Source organism: Corvus kubaryi, unplaced genomic scaffold (genome assembly GCF_017639235.1).
Source record: "Corvus kubaryi isolate FWS band 111438036 unplaced genomic scaffold, C.kubaryi_AGA036_p1.0 68, whole genome shotgun sequence".
NCBI classification, from domain to species: Eukaryota; Metazoa; Chordata; class Aves; order Passeriformes; family Corvidae; genus Corvus; species Corvus kubaryi.
In genome coordinates, this window is record NW_024582056.1 from 10,842,462 (window position 1) to 10,866,945 (window position 24,484).

At 40.8% G+C, this 24,484-nt stretch overlaps 2 protein-coding genes across 4 annotated transcripts; one reads left to right on the forward strand and one right to left on the reverse strand.

The window, feature by feature from the left end:
• On the forward strand, window positions 1–7,384 carry FASTKD3 (FAST kinase domains 3). 3 transcript variants are annotated; one of them, XM_042048932.1, is made up of 7 exons: window positions 1–74; window positions 555–2,015; window positions 3,121–3,206; window positions 3,609–3,771; window positions 4,805–4,874; window positions 6,206–6,320; window positions 7,098–7,384. In XM_042048932.1, exons 2-7 carry the CDS (start codon window positions 584–586, stop codon window positions 7,194–7,196), a joined length of 1,965 nt encoding a protein of 654 aa, XP_041904866.1. In that variant the 5' UTR covers window positions 1–74; window positions 555–583; the 3' UTR covers window positions 7,197–7,384. The 3 variants fall into 3 exon arrangements, 2 of the variants coding, with proteins under 2 accessions (XP_041904866.1, XP_041904867.1); XR_006019666.1 differs by lacking the exon at window positions 7,098–7,384 and having other exon boundaries at window positions 4,053–4,874; window positions 6,206–6,265; XM_042048933.1 differs by lacking the exon at window positions 6,206–6,320 and having other exon boundaries at window positions 7,098–7,212.
• Window positions 7,385–10,344: 2,960 nt separating this feature from the next.
• CUNH5orf49 (chromosome unknown C5orf49 homolog) lies at window positions 10,345–18,577 on the reverse strand. The gene is made up of 3 exons (XM_042048934.1): window positions 17,934–18,577; window positions 14,160–14,276; window positions 10,345–10,660 (listed from the first exon to the last, which is right to left on the reverse strand). The coding sequence occupies exons 1-3, from the start codon at window positions 18,108–18,110 to the stop codon at window positions 10,514–10,516; spliced, it is 441 nt and encodes a 146-aa protein (XP_041904868.1). The 5' UTR covers window positions 18,111–18,577; the 3' UTR covers window positions 10,345–10,513.
• Window positions 18,578–24,484: the final 5,907 nt, after the last annotated feature.

Below are 24,484 nucleotides of genomic sequence, written 5' to 3' on the forward strand. Positions count from 1 at the left end.
GCGGAGCCGGGCGCGCCGAGCGGAGGCGCCGGAAGGGCCCGGCAGGCGCCGCGCTGCCCGTCATGGCTGCCGAGGTGAGCTCGTCGCGGCTGCCCCGGCACCGCCGGGTGCCCCCCGGGGCGGAGCAGCGCGGGCCCGGCCCGCGGCAGCGGCTGCAGCAATAGCAGCAATAGCAGCAATAGCAGCAGTAGCAGCAGTAGCTGCTGGGGCGGAGGGGGATGGAGGGGCCCCGCCGGTGCCGCCCCGGCCTCGGCGGCGGGAGGCAAAGCGCCGTCGCGCAGCTCCTGCCCGGGGAAGCGACCGTGTCAGTCTCCTGTTCTTCTGCCAAAGCGTCCTTGTGGGAACACGGGGCAGAGACGCGCGGCAGCCTCTCACACAGGGCTCGCTGCTCCCGTCAGTTTCTGCTCCTGGCATTGCCTTCTGCTCGTGGCCGTGGGAGAGGGATCGTACCCGTCTTTCCAGCCACCAAAAGGATTGGGTTTTTTTTTTTTTTCCTGCATTTTAGGGACCGTGGTGCTGTTTTCCAGACTACATATCTATTTTTCTTCCCCTAGGTATCATTTCAGAACTCACTTGATTCAATATGGCTTTGATTAGCCGAAAAAGTTTCCAGTTGTATTCATGCAGCACACCAGCAAGCAGGTCCGCTTTGATGACCCTAAGGAAAAGGTTGAGCTTCATCAGTGGCCAGCAAAAACCCCAAAAGTGTAGCTTCGTGGCCATGAGGATGCTGTATTTGAAAGATAAATCTCAGTATATATTTTGTAGGAAAAAACACTTAAAACTGCAGATGCAACCACTTTCTGTTAATGAAACTGTGCATCTTCGTGGAGATATCAGGAACTGTACTGAATCAAATAATGTGTGGATGGATGAGCAATTATTTTTCAAGAAGTTGAACAACCTTTGTACATCAAAAGAGATTTTTTACTTTCTTAGCTCTCTAGAGGTCATGTCTGATACTATGGCCTCAGGAGCCCTGCAGAGGATTTCTGAAGTTGAGGTGGATGACAATGGTCTTAAAAACCCTGGACTGTTAGAGAATGAAGTTTTCAGGGCATTATGCTTCCAGTTTGAATTTGAATCCTCAAAACTGTCAAACACTGGACTGCTGAATGCATTGCAGGCTTTGATAAAGCTTCGTATAGATCCGCAGAGCACGCTGATGGCAAGCCTGCTTTCAGAGAGCGAGGAGAGGCTTGGTAAGGGACAGCTGACTGCTGAAAATCTCTGTGCTCTTGGAGAGAGTTTGCTTGAGTTGGAAGGCCCAAGTTGTGCAATGCTGGAACAAATTGTGAACCACATGCAAGAAAAAGACATTGAGAGATGGAGTCCTGAGGAAATAGTGATGGTTTATAAGATACTGCAGGTGACTGTCAGGGAAGGGAAACAATGCCAAAACTTGCTAAACAGACTGAACAGTGTCACTTTACGCACGGTTTCCCAGCTAAGCCCAAACTTCGCAAGTGTAATACTGAATTCACTGGTGGTTCTTAGTCAGACTCAGGCAGTTCCCTTAGTTACAGCGCTGTGTAAACATTCCGTGAAGCATGTTCCCTATTTCACAGATCATGAACTGGTTAATGTACTGGAAGCCTTCCTGTACTTTGGGCAAAAAGTGAAAGTTTTTACAGAGGCACTGGAAAGACACATCCCCAAGTCCATCCTCACCATGCATCCTCAAACAGTCAGCAAGGTCATGCAGTATTGCTGCAGAAAGAAGATCCTTTCAAAGCCCATCTTTGATGCAGTGGCAGAAGGTTTCATTTCCAATGCTGACAGACTTACCACTGACCAGATTGCTGCATATATTACACCCTTTGGGACTCTTAACTATCTGCCTCCAAGTGCTTCTTCCTTGTTCAGGAAGCTTGAAACTGTGCTGCATACCCGCCTGAGGCACTTTCAGCCTCACACCTTGCTGCACCTGCTACACTCATGTGTCCTTATTCAACGTTATCCAATAAATTTTCTGCCAAAGGTATTTAGTCCCTATTTTCTGCAAAAGCTTCAAGGTAAGGAGCAGAGTTTCTCCTGGGATGTTCCATGTGTCTTTCTATTATGTAGTTTGTTTCTTGTCAAGCACCCATTTTTTATCGCTTTCATTTGTCAAATCAACAGTGACCTGATCCAAGTGACTGGAAAATAGTGATCAGGAGGCCAAAGGCTGTTGCTTCCTTGTCACAATTGCCATTGTCTTTCATGTTCTGTCATTTAGATGAGTTTGAAAATTGCACTGTACAGTTTTAAAACAAAGACTTGAATTCCCTTAAAGGAATTATTTCAGTTAATCCTTCTGGTTTTCTAGAAAACAGTGACCTGGTGTTCCCCATATTTGTCCTTTTTCTTATACAGGATGCTAGAACAGCCCCCATGTGATAGCCTGTTATTGGCTCTAATTATTGCACATTTCAATGCCTTTAGACACGAATCTGTTATGAACAACACATCATTTTGAGTTATTCCCTATTTGATAGTAAAGAATTTTAGGGTCATTGTAGAGAGATATATGCTATGCGAGAAAGATGACTGCCTTAATAAGATTTCAGCTAAGATTGCTCTATTAATTAAGGTAAAGTTGTCAAAGTGATTAGAAACGTTGGTCACTTAATTTTTCAACATGAAATACCTTAAGGAGTTGATTTTTATCAAGCAGTCAAATGTCCAGAAATTATGTGGTATTATCCACTACTTGCAGATTAAAAAAAAAAAAAAAAAAAAAGGGGGAAACAGTGAGATCCTGGGATTATAACCTGGGGAAAATGAAGTTATAAGAAGGAGATATTTATCTAAGACCTCAACTCAAATTTATTCTTCTCTGTAGAATGTCCTGCATCTTTTGGATCCTCATTTATTTGGTGAAACAATATGACAGTTTTAACTAAGATCTTGCTAGCTGTATATTCTTATGTTGATATTTCTGTAAATAATTTTCTCATTTTTCTACCTATGTGATTTCATACTGATCTTTCTGCTCGTTCAAACAATTACTGGGAATTTTAATGATTAAGTAGCTTTTCTGCACATTATACTGAATAGCTTTTCCTAACTTCTGCATATGGTTTGTGTAAAGATACTTTGTTGAAGGTACACCTGAAAACCTGAATGTTGTTGTTTCAGCTCAGCCACCTGGTTTGAACAGAGCTGCTATGTCCCAGCTAACCCAGCTTTTTCTGACTGTCACCCTGGAATGCCCATTTTATGAGGTACAGTACATGTGAAACCAGAAGTGATGTTAACAAGAGGAGATAAGGTTATTAGGGCCCTGTTTATACTTAGTTGAGTGTATTTCCCATAAAAACATTGGAATTGGACAAAACAACTTTCTTTGATGACAATATGGGGCATTTCTACCTGATTGAATTACTTGATATATTTGTATGAATGGAAACAGCTGTGCATTTCTCATGAACGTTGATAGCATGGAAACTTCCTGAGGATGTTCTGGTGGTTGGGTGATTTTTACGTTTCCAGCAGATCGTACCTAAGACTTTAGGTCTCTCAATAGACTTGACTTTGAAATGCACAGAATACATTTTGCTCTGTTAGTGTGAGGTAATTACAAAAATGTTATCTCCCTTTTGATTTGGTTTTCTGTGCTTACGTAGGGTCCGAAACTCCTTTCAAGGTATCAAGTAAAGGCCTTTCCTATGCTTCACAGTTCTCCTGATGTTCACCTCTTTAAAAGAGTAAAGACTGGATTACTTTATTTACTGAAAAAAAGAATCTATTTTGCATCAGAGGTATCAACACCATATTTCTATGTAGTTGGTAAGTATCATTTCTTTAGATTAGTAATCAAATATGTGTGTGTATGGTACCAAAGCTTTAATTTCTTTTGTGGGCATTCTAAATTCTGCAAATACAGAAAAAGTAAACTGGGATACAAAATCCTGTAAAATATCTGAAATTTGGGAACTTTAAGTAAATAATTTTTAGAGTCAGAGAAAGGAAAATGGAGAGAAAAGCACTGCAGTGTTAATTGGTATTTATGCAGCCAGTCTGCATTGAAAACAGCTGCTAATGCTTGTATTCTGTGTTTTTATTATCAGCTCCTTATCCATTAAACAATTTGTATAATGCAAAGTAAAATGAGGCAATGCCATTTGCCTGATCTCCCTGCTTTAGTGGTGAGTAGAAAAAAAGGAGGACTGGAAGGTGGTCAGCCCTGTGCCGTGCTCAGCTGGGCTCCTCTCCCCTCAGCAAGAGCTACTGACTACACACTCGGTCATGGTTTGTGGGTTCTAAGACAGGAGTGAGCAAAGCAGAGTGTTGTGTGCAGCAGGAAAAGAAACACAGAAAGCAATGATGACGAAAGGCACGTGCCCAGGAGGGGTGGATGATAATAAGATGTTGAAGGAAGGGAGTCTTGGACACCATGGATGTCAGAAGGATTTAAAAAAAAATAAAAAAAGGGCATGATTCCAGAGTTAGTCTGCATGTCAGCTTTCATGGGGATGTTGAAGTTAGCAAAGAGGGAGAGAGTGTGTTTCTCCCCAAGGCCCTCAGAATTCCAGAGACCCTAGCTAGCACAGCAAAGTGCCATTTAACTGCATTACAATTTTTAGTGGACTTGGAATACTACTTTGCTTGTTAGCATTATGAAAGGCTGAACTGTTACTAATTATCACTCATTTGTGTTAAGTCTATACAACTTTTGCTAGCCTCTGTGATTAAAAAAAAAAAAAAATTGTGATAGTATTACAGTTATTTAATAAAACAACTGTGAGAGGATGAGAATTGCCGTAGAAAGTTTGTTATAAGAAATGACTTTTAATGTCACTTCTTTTTTCATCTACACGAGATATTGAGATTAAATTAGATGAAGAAGGTTTTGTATTGCCTGCGGCCCAACTTGAAGAAGTACACAGACGGTAAGAGAATAAAAGAAACCACTGGTAAAATGTTGATTTACACTAAGAAAGAGCATCCAGGGTGAAAACCTGGCAAAATTTAAGCTATTTGCAGTTTTGCCATTGACTTCAACAAAGTTCAGGTCTCATATCGAAACTGCTGGCAAAAGGACAAAATTAACAATCTGCTTTTTGCTCATTGTTTTGCCACCTGACTATACAGTGTCAGACAGTTAGTCTTTTTACTCAGTGACAGAATCAAGTGATCCTTATTTGGATTACAGTAATGTATTTTGATATTCTGTAATTAATTTTCAAATTAAAACTAAATTCTAAATGAGTGTATTTGCACAGATTTAAAAGAGTTTAAATCAGTTTGAGTTCACAAACTTACTTCTGCCAGGAATCCTGTATAATAAGGATATTTGCTACAGATGCTGGTTTTTTTCATTGACAAATGCGTAGGTGTTTAAAAGTATGTTAAACAGGGGTTACTTTGGGAAGCCTTGGATACAAAGTTAAACAACCTTGCTGGTGTGGTATTTGGAACTGCAATCCTGTGAATAAAGCAAAAGACTTTGAGGAGGTTAGGCTTTTTCCAGCTTAACCTTCTGTTGAGGTTTAAGCTGAAACCAGGACACTTTCACAAGACTCAGAGACTAATACAAGTTCTTTCCAAGAGCCCATGCTTAAATGTTTAAGAATGAGCTTTAGTGGCTTTTTTTTAAGTAATAGCTTTCATAAAGTAAATAAAGTCACAATACAGTTAACATACTGAAAATTTAAGCAACTTTTTAACAGTAGATATACAAACTTCGGTTTAAGTTGATGGGATTTTTATCACCAAGATTTAAAAATATAGTTATAATCCATGCTGCCAACCATATGTACAGGTGTAGCTTATGCAGACATAGCTTAAACTTAACTTGAACTCTAATGGATTTAACAGGTAAATTAGTAAGTTAAATAAATTTAGTTGCTAAAATGTTTTCTAGCTGAGGCAAGGTTTTTTACATTTTTCCTTCTAGAAGAATTCAAAACAGCTTACTAATCATAGCATTAAAAATATCATGCTCTCATTAACTTGCATGGTAATTTTTGTTCAGAGCAAATAAAAAACCTTTTCAGATCAGTTTCACTAAGTTTCAGGGTTTCACCTCCCACTCTTAAATTGAGTGATTTAAATAATCCTGAACTAGGTAACTCCCATCCTACATCTGATTCAACGAGGTGTAAGAGGGAGGTGCTGTCTCATGCTTCTTAGAAACTGCAGCAGTTATGGTGATTAAAATAGCTGATTGTTGTGGTTTTGTTGGGGTTTTTTTTGATACTACACTTATGCTTGATTTTAGAATCGCCCTGTGTGTTGATGGTCAGAATAGATTTTGTGCTCATAGCCACAATCTCTTGGGAGAAGAAGCTATTAAACAGAGACATCTTCAGTTACTTGGTTATGAAGTTGTGCAGGTAGAGTCCAAAGATAAAGGTTTATTTTTGCTCTGGCTAACAAAATAAGTAAAAAATTATTTTACAATATTTAAAACTGCAGTTTGAATTAATTCCTAAAGCAGATGTAGTCTTGTCCTTTCTATATTATGTTCTCTCTGCCTAGTTTTTGCCTTTTTGAGGGTGTATAGAAATACCTTTTTCTTCCTTAGATTAATTAGTGTACTCTGTCTGTGCTTTTTGCCACATAGTTGCTGCTAGGAAGATAATCTTCAGTGATTAAGATTCAAATCTTGACTTAAAGGAAAATGATGTGTAAGAGTTCATTAGAATTGAAATTTTTAATCAAATACTTTTTTAAAAGGTTTGAACTTGGAGTTTAAAAATAGGAGTTAAAAACAAGAAGCTGCTTTGTATTGTAAATAATATTTTCACAACAGAGTACAACCTTTATTTTGCCTGTTAATAAAAGATATTTTTTCTTCAAACATACCTTGAATGAAAGCTGTTGCTTTTAGTTTTTTGAGATTTTATTTTCCACTTATCATCACTTATTACGTATGCCCAACTCCATAGTATTTAGCTTAGTTTAACCTGTAATAGATACCACTTTTGTTTCACAGTAATCTCTATTCAGGTCCTTTACAGATCAATAATATATTTAGGATTAAATCTTTAATTTTAAAACAAAAAAAAAAGATATTTGATGTGTAATTTTGCATCTGCTTAATGAACATCGGTCTTATTCAGTTATTTATTAAAAGGTATTTCCAGCAATCATTTTTGGTTTGTTTCCAGATTCCATTTTTTGAGATAGAAAATCTACAAAATACCAGAAAAGTGGCAGATTATCTACACAAAAAAATCTTTCCTTGTACATATGGACTCAGCAACTGACACTGGAGAATACCACTGGATCACAGGCTGAACTTCTTTACTACAAAGTGTAAATTCTGTGCATGGAAGAAGAATTTTTTTTTCTATATAACTCCACCTCAGAAAACCTGAGCTTCTGAATGTGAAACCTTCCAATATTTGGAACAATTAACATGTAAAGAGTAATAAAGAGGATCATATTTTCTTAAGATTTGTGTCAATATTTATTACAATTTTACAGATATAAGTGCCAGACAGTCAGTGCTGTTTTTCCCTCGTATTTTAAATGGTTCTAATTTACAGCTGCAGCACATGGCTATTCAAGGATACTGGCCAGTCTGAATGGACAGAATATGCCTACAGAATACCTACTAATCAGGGCTTTTTTTGACAGTATAAGAAGGAATTGTGCAATTTATTTACAGCTGCTCATGTGATTTCCCAAGTGTTTCATAAAACTAAAATTTGAAGTAGTTGTAGAAACAGCATTGGCTTATTGGTTTTATTTAAGAGCTGTAGAGTGCTGTTCAATAAAGAGCAATGCCTTACAGAAAATGAGAGCATTTTTAATAAAAAAGGATTTGCTTTACTTTGTAAAGTAACACTGCCACAGGAGAATGGACACGCACAACCGTCCCTGTGGGGCCACCCAGTCAGTGTTCCAGATATATTCTATTTGTAGTTTTGCCTTTGGTGGCCGTTTTAGGTAAACTGTCTAAATGGGGTCATGTATACACTCCAGAGTTCCTCCAGGTTACAGAAACTCTATGCTCTGAAGGTCACAAGAACTATGTCCCATGGCAGCCTTTTTTATGTATGAAAAGAAATTCTGGAACTGAGAACCAGAACCAGTACCCACTTCAGCTGGAACCAGTGTGCCCTAATTTGGGTCAGTGAGTTGCTTTGCAGATGGATGAAGGCAAAACAAGAGCTTTAGTTCTGATCACATCATGTATACTTGATGAGCTGCCATGTAAAACACATTTTCTGGTTAGCTTGGTTAGTAATTCTCTGTGTAGAATTACTATTTATGAGTAGCAAAGCAGAATTCCCAGCATCACCTAGTTTGATTTTCACTGTTGTTTTGATCCAAAAAAGGTGAAACTTTCACATCATGGACATTCCGTATACTTCACCAGTAGATACAGAATGGGGCCATTTTTTCCTTCCAAGGCTACTGTTAATAATTTGTGAGTTGCAGGTGTCTGTCAATCTCTGAAGATTACTGGATGCAAAATTCAGATCCAGAATATGATTTACATTGTGTCATGCTGTCCATTCTGTTTGTGTTAATTTGTTGCATGTTTAAAACCCTTCCTCACAGTAGTATGTCAACACTGGCAGGTGAGGGAGCACCAAAAGGTAATGAGATGCTTTCTAACAGTGTAATGGTAAGTTCAGAATATCAGTAGCCTAAGAATTTGTCACTTTAGCAAAAGAGAAACCGAAGGAGAGCAGCTGAAATGGCTTTGCAGACATCTGTAAGGAACTTATCCCTAACACAGAAGAAACTGTCAGGGTGTTCTTTTGACACTGAGCACTGAAGGAAGAAGTGACCCATTCAGAACTGAATGAGAAACAAGTAGTGGGAAGAACAACCTGTGAAAGACCTTCAAAAGTGAGTAGGGATGAAAAGGGTGTGACATAAGCAAAGAAATGAGATAGGAAAACTCAAACTGGTCTTTTGATGTTTGACTTTCTCCGTGGTGGAAGTGAACTGGTGATGCCTTTCTCACACAGGCCAGAAGGTGGTGGTATTCTCAAACAAATTTGCTTTCCCATAGTTCTTCAAACACAGATGGTTTGTAAATAAAGGCTACTTAAAAGAAGCAATTTGTACTGACTGTCCCAAAGTAAAAATAACTTGCTAAGAATATGGCCATATTCCATCTCATTCTTTGCTGGTATAACTTTGATGCTAATTTTTTGAAAAAACATTGTGGTATTACAAAACATTTCCTTCTCCCTTTGTTTTACTGTGATTCCTTTCATTTAATGCTGCTGAATTTGTTTAGTGAAGTGTTTATTTTTGAAAAGGAATGTAGCAGTTAATGTCCTCTTGTCCATAGCCCAGTGCATGTAGAAGGTCATGAATAATGAAAGTAACAAACATGTCTCAGAATGGGCTGCTCTATGTGCTTTGCTTCTCACATCATGCCAAACAAGTGCTATTGATTGCCTAATTTACTACTTTTTCAGGTCCCAAATTAAGAAGGTTTTTTTTTCTGTTATTTTTTCACTAGGAGTCTCAATGTATTTACAAATTACATAGATTTCCTATGTCTAAATACCTGACAAAACCAGTGTCAGTCACAGCTGTGGACTTCCAGTTCTTTTTCTGGTATGATCACTCTGGCTGTTCCTTTCTGAACAATACTGCCTCAGCTTTAAACAACAGGATCAATGGCTCTTGAGAACCAAATTGATGCATACCCTGCAGGAGAAACTCCTCCTGAAATTACCTTAACATTTTAGTACTGGATTCCATGAAAGTACAAGGCATTAAATGTTTAATCAGATTTAGACATTTGTGCTAAACATGCTTTTTAAATGACTACTGCTCAAATCCTTGTGTTTTTTCCATACTTTCTACCAAATTATTTAGTGCTTGTTCTGCTAGTATTGCTTTTTCTTTTTACCCCTTTTTTCCAGATTGGATACAGAACCAATGATGATTTTTCTTGTTAAATCAGTCAGACCTTCCTATAGTGGAAGTCAGTGAAATGAATATCTGAAATCAGCTAAACCCAGATTTTGTCTCTTCAAATGCAAAGCACTCAGAAGTTCCTTTTAATTCAAGTTCCACTTGAAGTCTACTGAAACCACTAAGCATGTAAGCCCATCCATTTTAGAAAATTCTGAGCTGAATCTCTGTTTCAGCTGCTGTGCACATAAAACAATGTCCCACAATTCTCTAGCAACTCTGTAAGGATTGAAAAATCTGTGACCACTGATACCTTGAGGGGCAAGCTTGCTTAAATGTTAGGTCTGTGAAGGGTTATGTAGAAGCAGTGCCCAGAATTGCAGAGACAGCTTTTGACCCAACAGGTCTCATTCCCAGTGTTGCTGCCTAAAATGCTCAGCTCTTGTCAGTGCTGCTTTTCATGAGATTTTTATGAGAATGTAAGGAGAAGACATGCATTTTAATTAGCATGAGAAAAAGTGCAGCTGCTATTTCACCCTATTTTTAATCCAGATCATTCTCATTAACTAAACTGTAGAGGAAAAGGCAAAAGCACCATATTGCTTTTCAACGTGGGGTTTTTTTCCAGATAAATGTTGCTGGTGATGACAGACACGAGAGATTTCACATGGATCCAGGCCTAGAGAAGGTTTTTTCAATGAGCAGGGTGGCTACTTTCCCCGTAGATTGCTGCGTGCAGGCTATAAACCCTCACATGCTCTCTGGTTGCTGGGTCTAAGGGCTTATTTACACGCTTCCCATACTGTGAAGATGTCACCACAGGAACAGGTCTTGCCATTTCCTGTGAAAACACAAAAGTCCCCTTAGAAGAAAATCACACAGTGAATAGAAAACTTGGCAGTTTTCTATTGCTAAATGTGCTGTGGCCAGGGGTAAAATAACTGACAGAACTGTACAGCATCTGCTATATGGATTTGTTTAGTGCCCATACTGTTCTATCCCTGCCGTAGTTTTTTATGTATCTTAATAAACATGAATGTGTCCCTAGATGACACTGATGATAAGATATGGAGCTGTGGACTGATAATTTTTTACACAAATACATACACACACGTGATTACCATGTGATTACTGGCAAACTAAATGCTAGAAAAGCACAGATTATATTTTTATTTTTATTGTGCACTAAGTTGCATGATTCATTTGAAAAATAGGAGAGATTTGTGCCCCCTGTTACAGGAACACCTACCTTGCTTGCACAATTCAGTGAAAGCACAGCTTGAAAAAAATCAAAGCCTAAAGAAAAACCCTGAGCAACCATGAGTCCATGCAAGCTTTCCCTGAAGGAAGTAAAGCATATACTACTTTATTTCTGCACAATGAAAGATTTTACTAAAAATACTTGTAGCTGTAAGATTACAGAAGTAACTGCTTTGTAATGATGGAAAGTGGACTTGATGAAAAATAACCTGACCAAGAAAAGATTTTAAGCTTCTTAGTAAGCTGCACTTTAAGTGACTCTGCAATCACTATCTGCAATCTGCAGTTCCTTCCTGTGTTACAGCAACAGGGAGCTATGGAGTCAGAAGGGAAAGACAGGATTTGTTTGTTTTTCTTTTCCTAGCTAAAGGTCTCAGATTTATCAGGCTGCTTGTATGTTTGCACACTGACTAACACAGTAAGCTTGGTCTGCAATGTGTTTATCTAGTCTTATAAATAGTATCTGAGAATCAAAATGCAGATGCCACACCATAGTTCAAGTGCAAGCAAATAAACTTTTTTGCTACAACACACACAAGTCTGAACAAATCAGCACAAATGTCCTGCAAGGATGCAGGTGGGAGCTCAGACTGGAGGGATCTCATAGCAAGGCAGTCAGCTAAGAGACATTTCCAGCCTCGTGGACAGAACCTGAGATTCTTGCAAAGATACTGTAAACCCTTTTTTTAAAAAACAAACAAACAAAAAAACTAACTAACTAAATAACTAACCCACTCAATAGAAAAGCTCATTTCAAAACAACCATTTATCCCCCAGTTCTCTTGCCTACATTACTCCACCCATTAAAAACTATTCAGTACACCAACTTTTAACCCCAGAAGAATGAAAATCAAGTCAAGAAGATTGGCAGGCAAAATTAAGACCATTTTCTCCCATGCCCTAGTTGTGGATAAACATTGAAAAATGAGAAACTAAAAAATCTTTGTACCATCAAGAAAGGCTTTGCTAGCAATACAGGATTTACAGTGCTAATGATACACAGAAGTATGTAATTCCAATAGTTTGTGTTCCTTTTAAATAACTAAGACTCAGTTTTCAGCATCCTTGGTAGCACAGCGCTGACTGTGCACACTGGCATTTCATCTTTGTGGGTTTGGCATTCAGTGGGTTTCAGATTTTCCAACAGTTGGCTGGGAAGCATCCTGCTACCCGCCTTCGCAGTGTGTAATTCTAGCACTGCTAGCACTTGCAATCAGCAATGGCAGCCCTGTGCACACACTCCACTGCAGTTACTCAGCTGCATGTAGCTAAACTGAGTATGTGTCACTGTACTCTTGAATTCCCTGAGTGCACCCAGGCTATCTGCAAGAAATGAGGGGCTTGCTTGCCCCTTACTTTTCCACTTCAAGTAAAGCAGTGTACTATGGAGGGTTCAGCCTGTCTGCTTTCAGTGTTGTACTAGAAAGATGTAAATTGTGGCATTTGTATTTATTAGACTTTGTAATTTAGTTATTATTATATAAAGTCTGAGAGGGCCACTGTGATAGTGAAGAGGAACTGAGTATGTGACTTGCACTTAGTTATGGTTACATCCAGTGTTGGGTGTCATGACATGCAAGAGGATCATGTTGTAGTATTAAGCAGCTGTGGGTTTGATGTGTCTCCCTGCTAATTAAAGGGCTGGATTAAGGGACACCTGTTTGGACAGTCCCTTGTGTGCACTGCCCAGCAGAGCTGGTATGAATTCTGGCCTGTACAAGTTTGCTCTAGGAAGAAAACCAATAGGAAAGTGAGTTCTGTTGATGCAAGAGCTCACTTGGAGGTAGGGCTTGGTACAAGGGGAGGGAGGTTGTCTTTGTTTTGTTCAAATAAAAAGTTTAATTTCTACTTGGAGTAGTCATTTACATACCTTTTGGCCTCACACAGATTTGCAGTTGAGTTACTAGGCATGAGCAGGTGATGCTCATGGGCACTCCTGGGATTCCTCTGGGAGCATCTAATACTTCCTGCACTGTCTGATAGAGCTGAAGGGCATTATGGCTATGCACTTGCACTGAAATGCCTGGCATATATAACTGCTAGTGAGACAAATCACAAGCAGTGGGCTTTGTCAGAAAAAAACAATTTTATTACACAGAAATTAGAGTAATTTGAACTCTTGTGTTGCTCTTCCTTCTTCCTTCTCTATACATAAAACCCTCAATGCGAGCAGCCATCCTTAGCCTAGCCATCACATTATATCCCATGAACCCACTGGGATTTTGAGGTCATTAGTACACAGAGGTTACACTTCATTTGGCTGTTGACAGCCTCTGCCTCTATGTGCAGTTCTGTGTGTGTATGTATAAATATAATTATATATACAGACACTTGTATATATGTGTATTATTCAGATGCTGCATGGAAAAATACATGCATATATATTTATGCATACATATGACAGTATTTCTGTTTCCAAGGGTGCTGTGTAAAACCATGGCTATATTTACCTATAAGTGCACATCAAACCCAGATTCTGCTGCCCTCAAATACTTTGCCCATCCTTTTCCAGGCATGCCCATGTGTTCTGATTGACCACACCTTTGCACTAGCTCCCTATGAATTTCCTTCCTGCAGGGCAATCTGGTATAGGTTTTCTTAACAAACTCACCAGCTTTAGAGACTTGCCTTCCACAGCAAATGCTGGCGTAGAGAGGGTGGGTGTCAGAGGACAGTAAGTGAAGTCATGGCCTCCTAATCCAGTCCCCTCAGGGAGAACAGTTTTCAAGCATCACAGAAATAACTGCAGAACCACCTGAAATGCAACTCTTGAGGGGCACAGATGGTTCAGAGTACACCCTGAACTCTGCAAGAGAGGATCTGCCTCTTCCCCCTTGCTTTAACTTGCATATGTCTTGTCCTGGAAATCTTCAGGATATGAAAGAGCAAGAGCTAATTAGGGTGTCTTCATGGGATAATGCTTTCTCCTAAACCTGCAAGCTGAGTACAATGATGTTCTCCTTCTTTCTTACCATATAGGCTGCACCATAAAGGGTAAAACAATGCCTATAGCCTCCAGTCATGTCAAAAAGTACAAAACACATTTAACAAAGATAATTACGAATTTATAAAAGGGTTACCTCCTCATGAATTTTAAGGCCACGACCCTTTGCGTGTTTTCTGTCGCAGCATGGAAGATATTGGTCGTAACCTTCTGTTTTTCCAAAAACGGCATCATAGGTGAAAAAATCTCCTGTCTTGAGAAAAGGGGAAGAAAGACTAATTCACAGAATTGCTTTACGTTGTAGATTACAGAACACATGTAGTCAAATCAATACCTAAACAGTGCATATATTGCATGAGGTGATGACAACTTCATTAGGAAGTTTGGGCCCCTCCTTTGGAATAGTTTGCAAAATTACCTAATGACACGTGGTATCATTTATTAAGTTTGTTCAGCTCTGAAATTTCTCTTGTGGTATTTTACTTCATTTCCCCCCCCTGTAATCTGTTGTAATGTTTGGAAATTTAACTGATCTGTTTTAATTTCCTGCACTTAATTTCTCCTTCACAAATTCGTGTATTTGTCAAATGATCTGGGAAAATTAAGTAAAAGCAAAACAGGCATTTTCAAAAAGACAAAGGGATTCTCCACTGTAAACATAATTTCATTTCTGATTAGAGCAGAATTGAGAAACATGCCACAGTGATAATCCAGTGATCCAGTAGTATGCATGACACACATGTCAGGCATGAAAATAAAGCACACCCAAAACCAGAATATTATTGTTTAACTGTTGACACAGTTGCATCCAAATAAGCAACATAAAAGATCTGCTCTTCCAACAAAGGCGTTTGTGAAATCCAATCAAGAAGTTCTCATAAGTGGAATCAAAGCAATTTCAAAACCAAAAAAAGTTTTCAAAGAAAAAAGAAAAAGCAAAATCCCTACTGAAATTCGCTGCCAGTTGTTACTGAACTTCATTAAAAGGTCCATATTCTGTTAAACATGTCAGTCATCACTGGCTTTGTGCATGGCTGACTAAAAAAATGGTGCGTTTTGTTGGGCTTTTTTTCTCCTCCAATTTTACAGTGTGTCCAATTTAACCTTTGAAAATCCCATGTACTTTGAGTCTTTTGAATTACAATGGACTTCTCCAAATATAGTCAAGTCATGGCAGGTCAAGAAGGCTATAGTGGTTCCATTAAAAGGACACCATAGTTAAGAGCACTAGTGAGACACTGCTGTAATTTCAGGCTTTATTCCTAAAGGTATCTCCATTGCTTGGTTCTGCCAAGAGGAGAGATTATTTGGTATTTAACCCATCTATCCCTTCACTTCTTTGAAACCATTGAGCTTCATAGGATTTCAGGCACGTTCAAGAGCACCCTGCACATGATTTGTCATCTCCATGACTATTTCTGTGCTTCCTTGCTTCTCCTTTCCTGCCCAGGCTAGCAGTTTCATTCAGTGGGCATTTAATTTGTACTCACCACCAGAAATGTTATTTGCTCCTTGCTGTTATTCATCTGGCATTAGTTGTTACTTGTGTCAGAGCACATAATTCATTCTTTCTGGAACTTGCAGATAGTCAGCCAGGCTGTTATATCAAAAACTACCTCGGTCCCAGATATCTATTTAAGATTTTCTGCCAGATGTGTAGAGACAACACTTCTTTGCTCAATATACTGATAACTTTCTGCTGCTGTTTCTCTTTGTTGTAAATGATAATTTGGTTGGCCTGGGTGGTGATAGTGGTGGTGGTGGTGGTGGTGAGCTGTTTCTTAAACCCATCAGAGCAAGTGAGTCACACAGAGCTGATGATAAATTGCACTCAGGGTAGGCATCCTCTGTGTACTGCTGCTAAAGTTAAGTGCTTTGCAAGCATTCATTGGTATTCTGGACACACATAAAATAGGTAATAGCTTTCTCCACGTCTCAGAAGAGGAAACACCAGGCACATTGGCTACAGTAACTTATGTAAAGCAATCCAGGGAGCAACTGTCAGCCAAGGAATTAAAAGGCAGGAATTTCTAGCTTCTGGCCATGCAATGAGCCCATCTTCTTCCTACTTCTCTCTGCTTCAGTTGGTTTTAGGTATTTAAGCTGCAGAAAGGAATGAGATTCCTTTTGCTGTATAAATAAAAAGATTCAAATTATCTAATTCCTAAATTGTGTAGAAAAATGGGTTGAATCTGCTTCGTCCCCTGCGGCTGAGGCCTGGGCTGTGAAGAAACCTATTAAAGAGCTGTTACCACTTTTTGTTTCCACGCCACTGGAGCAGCATTTTTCACAAACCAGGCCGTTGTGAGTGTGAAAGCAGACCATACTGTAAGGAAAAGCTCTACCATGTGGCTGCTAATTCTGCAGCCATTGATAGACTGGATAGACTGTGAGCTCCACCAGCCCCAAGAGCACCACGCCAGCCCTTTGGCCTGCCCTCACCTTGCTCTTTCCCTACTGTTTTGTGAAGCATGGCACCAACTGTGCCCGCTCACCTTTGGGTCAGATCACCTTCCCAAGGAAATGCTGGAATCAACACAAAAGAGTCTGACATTAGAAATCTACTTGTCTTTTAGCAGGACCAGGTGGTCAATGCAGGAAATTTGCTGTTCCTTTAATGCACAGAACAGTGGTCTGGTATGTACCCTGCCCACAACCCAGGGACACAGGATGTGCAAACTCTCACAAACCACCAGTCAGCACTGCCCCGTGCTTGGCGCATTCAGCAGCTTGTCACTTGGGTGAGCAGGGGATTCATGGGTTGTATTTATTGTTATAAATTGCCATAGCATTGCCATGTTACACTGACATAATAGGTATTTCAGAACTTTTTTATGCCAATTTTTGACAAAAAAGCCTGTTAACTTCAATGTCTCACATGACACTTCATAGAGAGAAAAGTTCACCACCCAGGAACTGTAGGTAAGCTGAGGCGGAGGGTGTAAGATTGTTTTAATTTCTGATTTTAAATATGAGGATAGAATGAGGAACAAAGGTGACATAATGCAGCAGAGCAAGGAGTGAGACTCCCTGCCAGTGTACTTGAGTTACTACATGTTGAGTGGCAGTGTACCACCTTCAGAAGGATTCAGTTACAGAGGCATACAGTGATGTTTTGTTTTGAGTAGCTCTATTGATTTTACTAAAGCTGAGCATTGTGGAAAATTTATGCAATGCACACTGAAAATCTTTTCCCTCCAATTAAAATGGAGAAGTTTCCTTATTAAAGGGTTCCCAAGAGTGTGTTAGGAGAAAATCCACTGGTGCTGCATCAAACCCTAGAGACCAATGATGCCTTTCCTAGTGTTCCCCCTAAAAATGCCTCACATTTCATTGCTACCAAGTGGCCTGTCCATCCTCAATCCTTGGCAAACCATGTCTCTGCCTTCTCTTGTCATCCAGTGGAAGACATTACTCTCATTTGCCATCCACAAATAGCAAACACACTTTGCAAAGGCCTCTCATGGTGAAACCTATTACTTTGGCATTAGATAGCTTAGTGATAGAGATTAATCCGCTGCATTTTTGTATCAGAAAAAAAATTCTTCACTGTGAATGTGGTGAGGCATTAGAACAGGTTGCCCAGATAAGTTGTCGGTACCCCATCCCTGGAGGTGCTCAAAGCCAGGCTGGATGGGACTTTGATCAACCTGGTCTAGTGGAAGGTATCCCTGCCCATGGCAGGGGGTTGGAACTGGATGATCTTTAAGGTCCCCTCCAACCCAGTCCATTCCGTGATGCTATGACGATTTTAGGCACCTGTCTGACCCGGTCCCTCACGATGAGAGCCGAGCCCTTGCACCGGGTCCAAGCAGAGTGTCTACACTGCGCAGAGACCCGCGGGGAGAACTCGTCCCTCCGCCCTGCGCTGCCCCCCATCCGACCCCAGCTCGCTCGCTCCCTCCCTCACCTTGCGCGGCCGGCTGAAATAGCTGAGCTCCGGCGGCCCTTCCCGTTTGGGCGGGACGAAGCTGAAGGCGGAGAAGGAGCTGAGGGCAGGTCGCCTCCTCCCCGGCGCGTTGTCGAGCGCCTGCTGTGCCAAACGCGTCCCGCTGGCTGCCGGCGTGCGCGGGCCGGGCGCGGCCATGCTGCCCTGGCTGCCGTTACCGGCGCTGCTGCCCCTCGGGCCCGCTCGGCGGGAGCCGGCCCGGGCGCGGCCGGGCTCGGGGCCTCGGGGCGTTCCGCAGAGCCCTGCCGAGCCTCAAGTGTGCATCCACCGGCTCGTGGAGTTTTGGTCTAAGTCTTGTGCAGCGGCTCCCGCTCCCTGGTCCTTTGTGTCCTTGGAAGCTGGGGAAGAAGGTTAGAGCAAAGCCTGGCAGAAAGGGACTGACTTTTTTTGCTGTGACAGCTTACGCTAGACCCCACATCCCCTTTTCAGTGGATAACTTGAATAAAACTACACCACAGCATGCAATTTCCACCAGGATAAGGAGCCAGTGTCTTGAGGAGCTTGGGCTTCTCTCTTCGGACAGCAGATCACCGACTCGGGCAAAGGCTTTCACATGCTTGTTTAAGTCTGTCAGGCTGGTGCTGTGACCTCTTCCATGTGGAGCTGTTCCAGTGCCCAACCACCCTCTGGATGAGGAACCTTTCTCTAACATCCAACCTAAACCTCCCCTGACTCAGCTTCAGGCCTTTTCCTCAGGTCCTGTCACTGGTCACCACAGAGAAGAGATCAGTGCCTGCCCCTCCTCTTCCCCTCATGAGGAAGTTGTAGACTGTGATGAGGTCTCCCTTCAGTCTTCTCCAGGCTGAACAGACCAAGTGCCCTCAGCTGCTCCTCATACAACTTCCCCTCAAGGCCCTTCACCATCTTTGTTGCCCTCCTCTGGATGCTCTCTAAAAGCTTAATGTCCTTCTTAAATTGTGGCACCCAGACCTGCCCCCAGCACTCGAGGTGAGGCTGCCCCAGTGCAGAGCAGAGCAGGACAATCCCCTCCCTTGCCTGGCTGGTGATGCTGTGCCTGATGCCTCCCAGGACAGGGTTGGCCCTCCTGGCTGCCAGGGCACTGCTGACTCAGATCCACCTTGCCATCGACCAGGACCCCCAAGTTCCTTTCCATGGCACTGCTTTCCAGCATCTCATTCCCCAGGTTGTATGTACATCCAGGGTTGCCCCATCCCAGGTGCAGAATCCAGCATGGGATGCTCAGCCATTTCAGGCAATGCAGTTGGAAAATTCTCTCACACACTTTTGTTGGGAACACTGAAAATAAGTGTCTCCTGCATGTAAATCTCAGACCAACTGTAAAACTTCTCTGCCCTAGTAGTACCTGGCTCCTAGGTTTGATATTCACCCCATGGTTATCCTGGTTTAATACATATATGTAACTATGCCCATGCTGCTTCTTACTGTGGTCCCTAGGGATCTGCAAGCAGCTTGGTTTAGTTTATCTTTGTTTCCTGTAACCACAGTTGTAGAGCTACTGTCCTGTGGGCACAGCATTACTATTATTATTGCTACCAGTATCTTTTGGTAAGCACTTTCACAATAGCACTCTCCCAGGCATCTTGAATTTTACTGAACATCCAAAATTTATTTAAAATCCCCCAACTTTCAGAGTACCAGAAATCTTCACAACTGATTGTTTCAGGCATCTTGGAGCCACGCAGTAATTCAGGCCTACAAAAGTCTCATCCCTATGATGTAGCTGCCACTCTACCATCACTAACCTACTGAATAACACAGACTCCTGCTTCTTTGTGAGTGTAGCATGGAGGCTTTATAATCTGCAGACTGATGTGGGTGGTTTTTTTAATAATTTGTGACAATTTCCATCTGCTTATCTAATAATGTCCCTCTACCAATTAAGATCCTCTTCTTCCTGTAGCATGGGCCAATTAGCACAGTGTAAGCGAGCAGTGGAATTGAAAATCCAACAGCTGCCTTACATCAGCTTCCTACGCAGAGACCCGCTTGCCACTGTGCAAGTGCTTTTCTGTAGTTTAGTCCGAGCACAGAGAGATAGCAAGCCCATTTATAAAAAGCAGCTCAGCTGAAACTGCAGCTATAAATAGAGCCACAAGAAACTGTTCACCACAGATATCAACTAAGCTAGGCAAGAGCTCTGAAGTCAGATCTGAAAGATTTCTCTCCAGTTTTCTTTCTACTGTTCTCATGTAGCTTGTTTTGATTAACATTAAATTGATGGCATTAAGTTGAATTACAGCATTTGGATGCAGTATAGATTGTCACAAATATTGCTAGATGCTTGTTACAGATTTGCAATACTGTTGTTCCCTCCCCCCTGCCCATTTGAAGTAATTAAAAACTATGCTTTTCACTTAATTTTTCCTTCCCAGTGAAGGTAAAAATCCTTTTAGAATTATTTGAAACTTAAAAAGGCTTTTCTTCCTGGTCACCTTTTGCAGACTGCCCAGAAGAAGGATATGAATGCCCAGGGGGGTTTGTTCCAGTTGCAACCAGACTTTATTAATATGCTACTGTTAAGTGTATGTTCTTGTTACAAAATAGCATGGAAGGTCAGTCTGTTTCCTTAGTAACTTCAATTCGAACATGTAAACACTGGAGCAATTTTAGTCCATATGATGAAAACTATGCATTCAAATGCATCTGAGCTAAGACACCAAAGCGTTAAAAGTTGCTTTGAATTTGGTGTTTTGGTGATGATAAGTTCAATTGCCTGCCTTTTTAGAGAGTAGTAATACCCCCTCAGGTTCCACTGCTAAGATGTCTGAGTTTTGAACATGTTGGTATGTACTTCTATAGCCATAAAGTGTCTCAAAGGTAGGGGCACTGTTCTGGAATGTCAAACTGGCTTGTGCAATAATTCTGAAAAAATGCCCTAAAAGAAATATGAAGCAAATAATAGTGGAGCCAGGGAGAGAGGCCACAAAGGAGACAATGATAACTGGGGGGGACAGGATGGACACAAGAGGACAGGGGACATATAACTGGAGAGGTCATTGATACACAGAAAAAACAGTAGCTGTTTTTTGCTACAAGCTGAGGTGCCTGTTTCAAACTCATGTCACTTAGAGCTGAGTAACCTGCTGTCAAATTAAGTCTTAGCAAGCCCTCCCCTGTCCTAGCTCTTTGACCTCAACATGTATCAGATTGCCATGTGGTCCTGACCTTCAGCTGAGCCATGAAGGAGAGACAGTCTTTGTCGAATATGTTCCATTGGATGGCCCTTGAAAGAGGCTGAAACAAAAATGGCTCAAAACCTGTCCCCTTTCTACTGCCATAGCTTTGGGTCAAGCCAGTTGTTTCACAGAAGTGCTTGTTTTTTCTAGATCCTAATTACTGACTGACTGCCACCTCAAACAGGAAGGCTTTTCAGAAACATTGCATCCCTCCCACAGGAGACAATCCTCCATGAACTTCTCCCATTGAATCCTTCTCACAGTCTGCAGTTCTTCATGAACTGCTTCAGCGTGGGTCCCTTTCATGGGGTGCAGTCCTTCTGGAACAGGCTGCTGCAGTGTGGGTTCCCCATGGGGTCACAGGTCCTGTCAGCAAACCTGCTACAAGAGTGGCTCCTCTCTCCATGGGCCCACAGGTCCTGTCAGGAGCCTCCTCCAGCACAGGTTACCCACAGGCTCACAGCCTCTTTGGGGCATCCACCTGGTCCAGTGTGGGGTTGTCCGTGGGCTGCAGGTGGATCTCTGCTCCACCATGGGCTTCCAAGGGCTGCAGGGACACAGTTACCTCACCATGGTCTGCACCACCCACTGGAGGGGAATCTCTGCTCTGCTGCCTGGAACATCTTCTCCTCGTCCTTCCTCACTGACCCTGGTGTTTCCAGAGATGTTTCCTCCCTGCAGCTGCTGATTCTGCCACATTTTTTATCTCTTCTTAAATATGTTATCCCAGAGCTGTTGTTGATGGGCTTGGCTTTGGCCAGCGGTGGGTCGGTCTTGGAGCTGTCTAGCATTGGCTCTTTTGGACATGAGGAAGTTTCTGGCAACTTCTCACAGAGGCCACCCCTGTAACCCTGTCCCCCTCTCCTTGCTACCAAAACCTTGCCACACAACCCAATATAGCTGACTGATATCTGCTCCAATTAAAATCAATATTCTGTTCAATAACTTTCTTGGTAAGTAGAGTAATATACAGTTTTATACATGAGGTGACATAACTTCCATAAAAATTGCTATTTATAACACTTTTTTGAATAAAACATGAAAAATTCTAGTACAAGAATGTCAACCTTTTGAAATACTTTCACACACATTTTTTCCTGTCAAAACTGAGATGTTCATGAAGAGCGTCCCAATGGCTACAAATAGATTTGGAAAATACTCTATCCAAAAAATGTCAAACAATTCTTGGCAGAATCTTTGTTTTAAACAGGGCATTCTACAACATAAAGGGGTTCATATCTTCATAGTTGCAAACATTAATAAAATGCCCTTATCTTGCATTTTGACATATCAAAAATTACATTGACCTGAGTAATTCCTGCCTCTGAATTTGAAAATGCTTAAAATTAATATGTAGCAAACTTTAGGGTGAACTAGTTACAGTTGATTTATATAACATTTTTGACAAATCCACACAAATCTGAATTACTTCAAAGAACAAAAAATTATCTCTTAATTACATGTTTTATTTTAGGCACATATATCTCATTCTACATTTATTTCCTCCTCAGAATCACTCTGCTAATTTAGACAAGAAATGAAGAATAAAACTAAAAATCCCTAGACTTAAAATTGTTTGGGGTTCACCTGTAAAAAGTCTTGAAGGCCACTATCTACACCAAGTGAAGGAGAATCTGCTATCTGAAAATGAAAAATTAATCTATGTTCATACATAACCACAAAAAGAAGGAAAACTATGTATCAAAGTACAAGAAAATCTTATCTTTTAACAGTAAATCTTCTGCTATATAAAGCATCTTGACAACATAGCTTATTATTTGTCCCAATATGAGGTTTTAAAAACAAAACAGGACAGACTTGCAAAAGCTCTTCCCTCACTTTGCTTTAGAAACAAGCAGACTGAACTACCTGTGTCTCAGTGGAAAAAGGGAAGGTTTGTAGATATTTTACAAAATGGAGGAAGCATATAGGAATATAAGAAAATGAAAAATGCTTTTCACATAGCATAAATAAGACACTAATGTCTCTCTTTAGAAACAGCAGCTAAATAGCATTAATTTACAGGTGATCCAAACTATTTCCATAGTTTATAAAAAACATCTGCCAGTCTAATCTTTCTTCCTGTCCTTTGGTAGCCCTCCATAAATTGGAACAAAGCACTGACTTTGAAAAAGAATTCCAGCAGGCTTCCCAGGTGTTCCCATTTGATTTTCTTTTTCCTAGACCACAGTGAATCACTCTTACATTGATCTTTTGGCTGTTGCCTCACAGTGTGAAATGCATTTGCGTTGTACTTTTAGAAGTCCCACTCTGTGGTTCACTAATGAGCTGCGAACTATGTCACCAACATGGAAGTTGTAGAACTTGATGAATCTTACTGTGATGTGGAATCTATGGAATGTCAAATACTGATTTACATCATTATCATAAAGTTTTTCAGGTTACAGGCTGATACAGGAGTAGTGTTATATCCAGTTACTGAGGCCGAGATTGCTGCAGGAGGAAGAAAAAGTTCTTTTCATAAACGAATAGAGACAGAGAAAAAATAAGCCAGTATAAACAGTAGATGTAAAATGCATTGGAAGACAAGAGGTATTTATTAACTACAAAGAGCTTCTCAGCTAGAAAGATAGTAATACCCAGCAACTGAAGGCTAGAGAGAGGATGGTATGCGCCGTTCTTTGTGTGGGCAAATATATGCATATCTTTTGCCCACTTTCTTGTTCTTTAGCAGGATTTGCCTGCAAGAATCTAAATGCAACTACAAAATGAGAGAACACCACCAGTGAAATATGAGTGCTCTGAACATGGGCATTTTCAACATGCTCTTGGAGGGCACATATACACCTTTCTTTATATTTCATTGGACTAGTCAGCTCCCCGCCACTCAGATGTTTTAACATTTCATAGCTTACAGAAATAATATTGTTTAACTTTTATAAAAATCACAGAAACAAGGCTATGAAGTTAGGTACAAGGTTTGTTAATGATGTGCAAGAATACAAATGAAAGCAAAATCCTGAAGGCACAGGTTATACCTGAAAGCTGCACATATATATGACAATATAATAGAATCAACTTCACGTAAGGGTTTTCACCCACAGTAAGAAATTACTGCATTGACGTGTGGTAATACCACAATGATTTTAAAGGCCCAGAGTACATTCGAAGTCTAAGAAGGAGATCAATAGCTTCTTTCAACGTCCCTAGGACACATTTATAGCAAGTGGCGAGGAGGGATTTAGGAGAAGTCTTTAGTGACACAGCCAAGTGACAGCTAGCCAATGACTGGGACACTGGTTTTGCAGCCATGTGAGCTATTTAGAAAGTCTTTAATTCCACTGGAAAACATTTATCTTATTAATCAAAAGGAAGAAATAAAGACAACAAAAA

Coding starts and splice junctions, on each gene's coding strand:
- FASTKD3 (XM_042048932.1), top strand. CDS start 584: ATGGCTTTGATTAGCCGAAAAAGTTTCCAGTTGTATTCATGCAGCACA. Junction 3,207..3,608: donor TGGAATGCCCATTTTATGAG/GTACAGTACATG, acceptor GTGCTTACGTAG/GGTCCGAAACTCCTTTCAAG. Junction 4,875..6,205: donor CTTGAAGAAGTACACAGACG/GTAAGAGAATAA, acceptor GCTTGATTTTAG/AATCGCCCTGTGTGTTGATG.
- CUNH5orf49 (XM_042048934.1), bottom strand. CDS start 18,110: ATGGCCGCGCCCGGCCCGCGCACGCCGGCAGCCAGCGGGACGCGTTTG. Junction 14,277..17,933: donor ATTTCAGCCGGCCGCGCAAG/GTGAGGGAGGGA, acceptor CCTTTTCTCAAG/ACAGGAGATTTTTTCACCTA. Junction 10,661..14,159: donor GCCTTAAAATTCATGAGGAG/GTAACCCTTTTA, acceptor GTGTTTTCACAG/GAAATGGCAAGACCTGTTCC.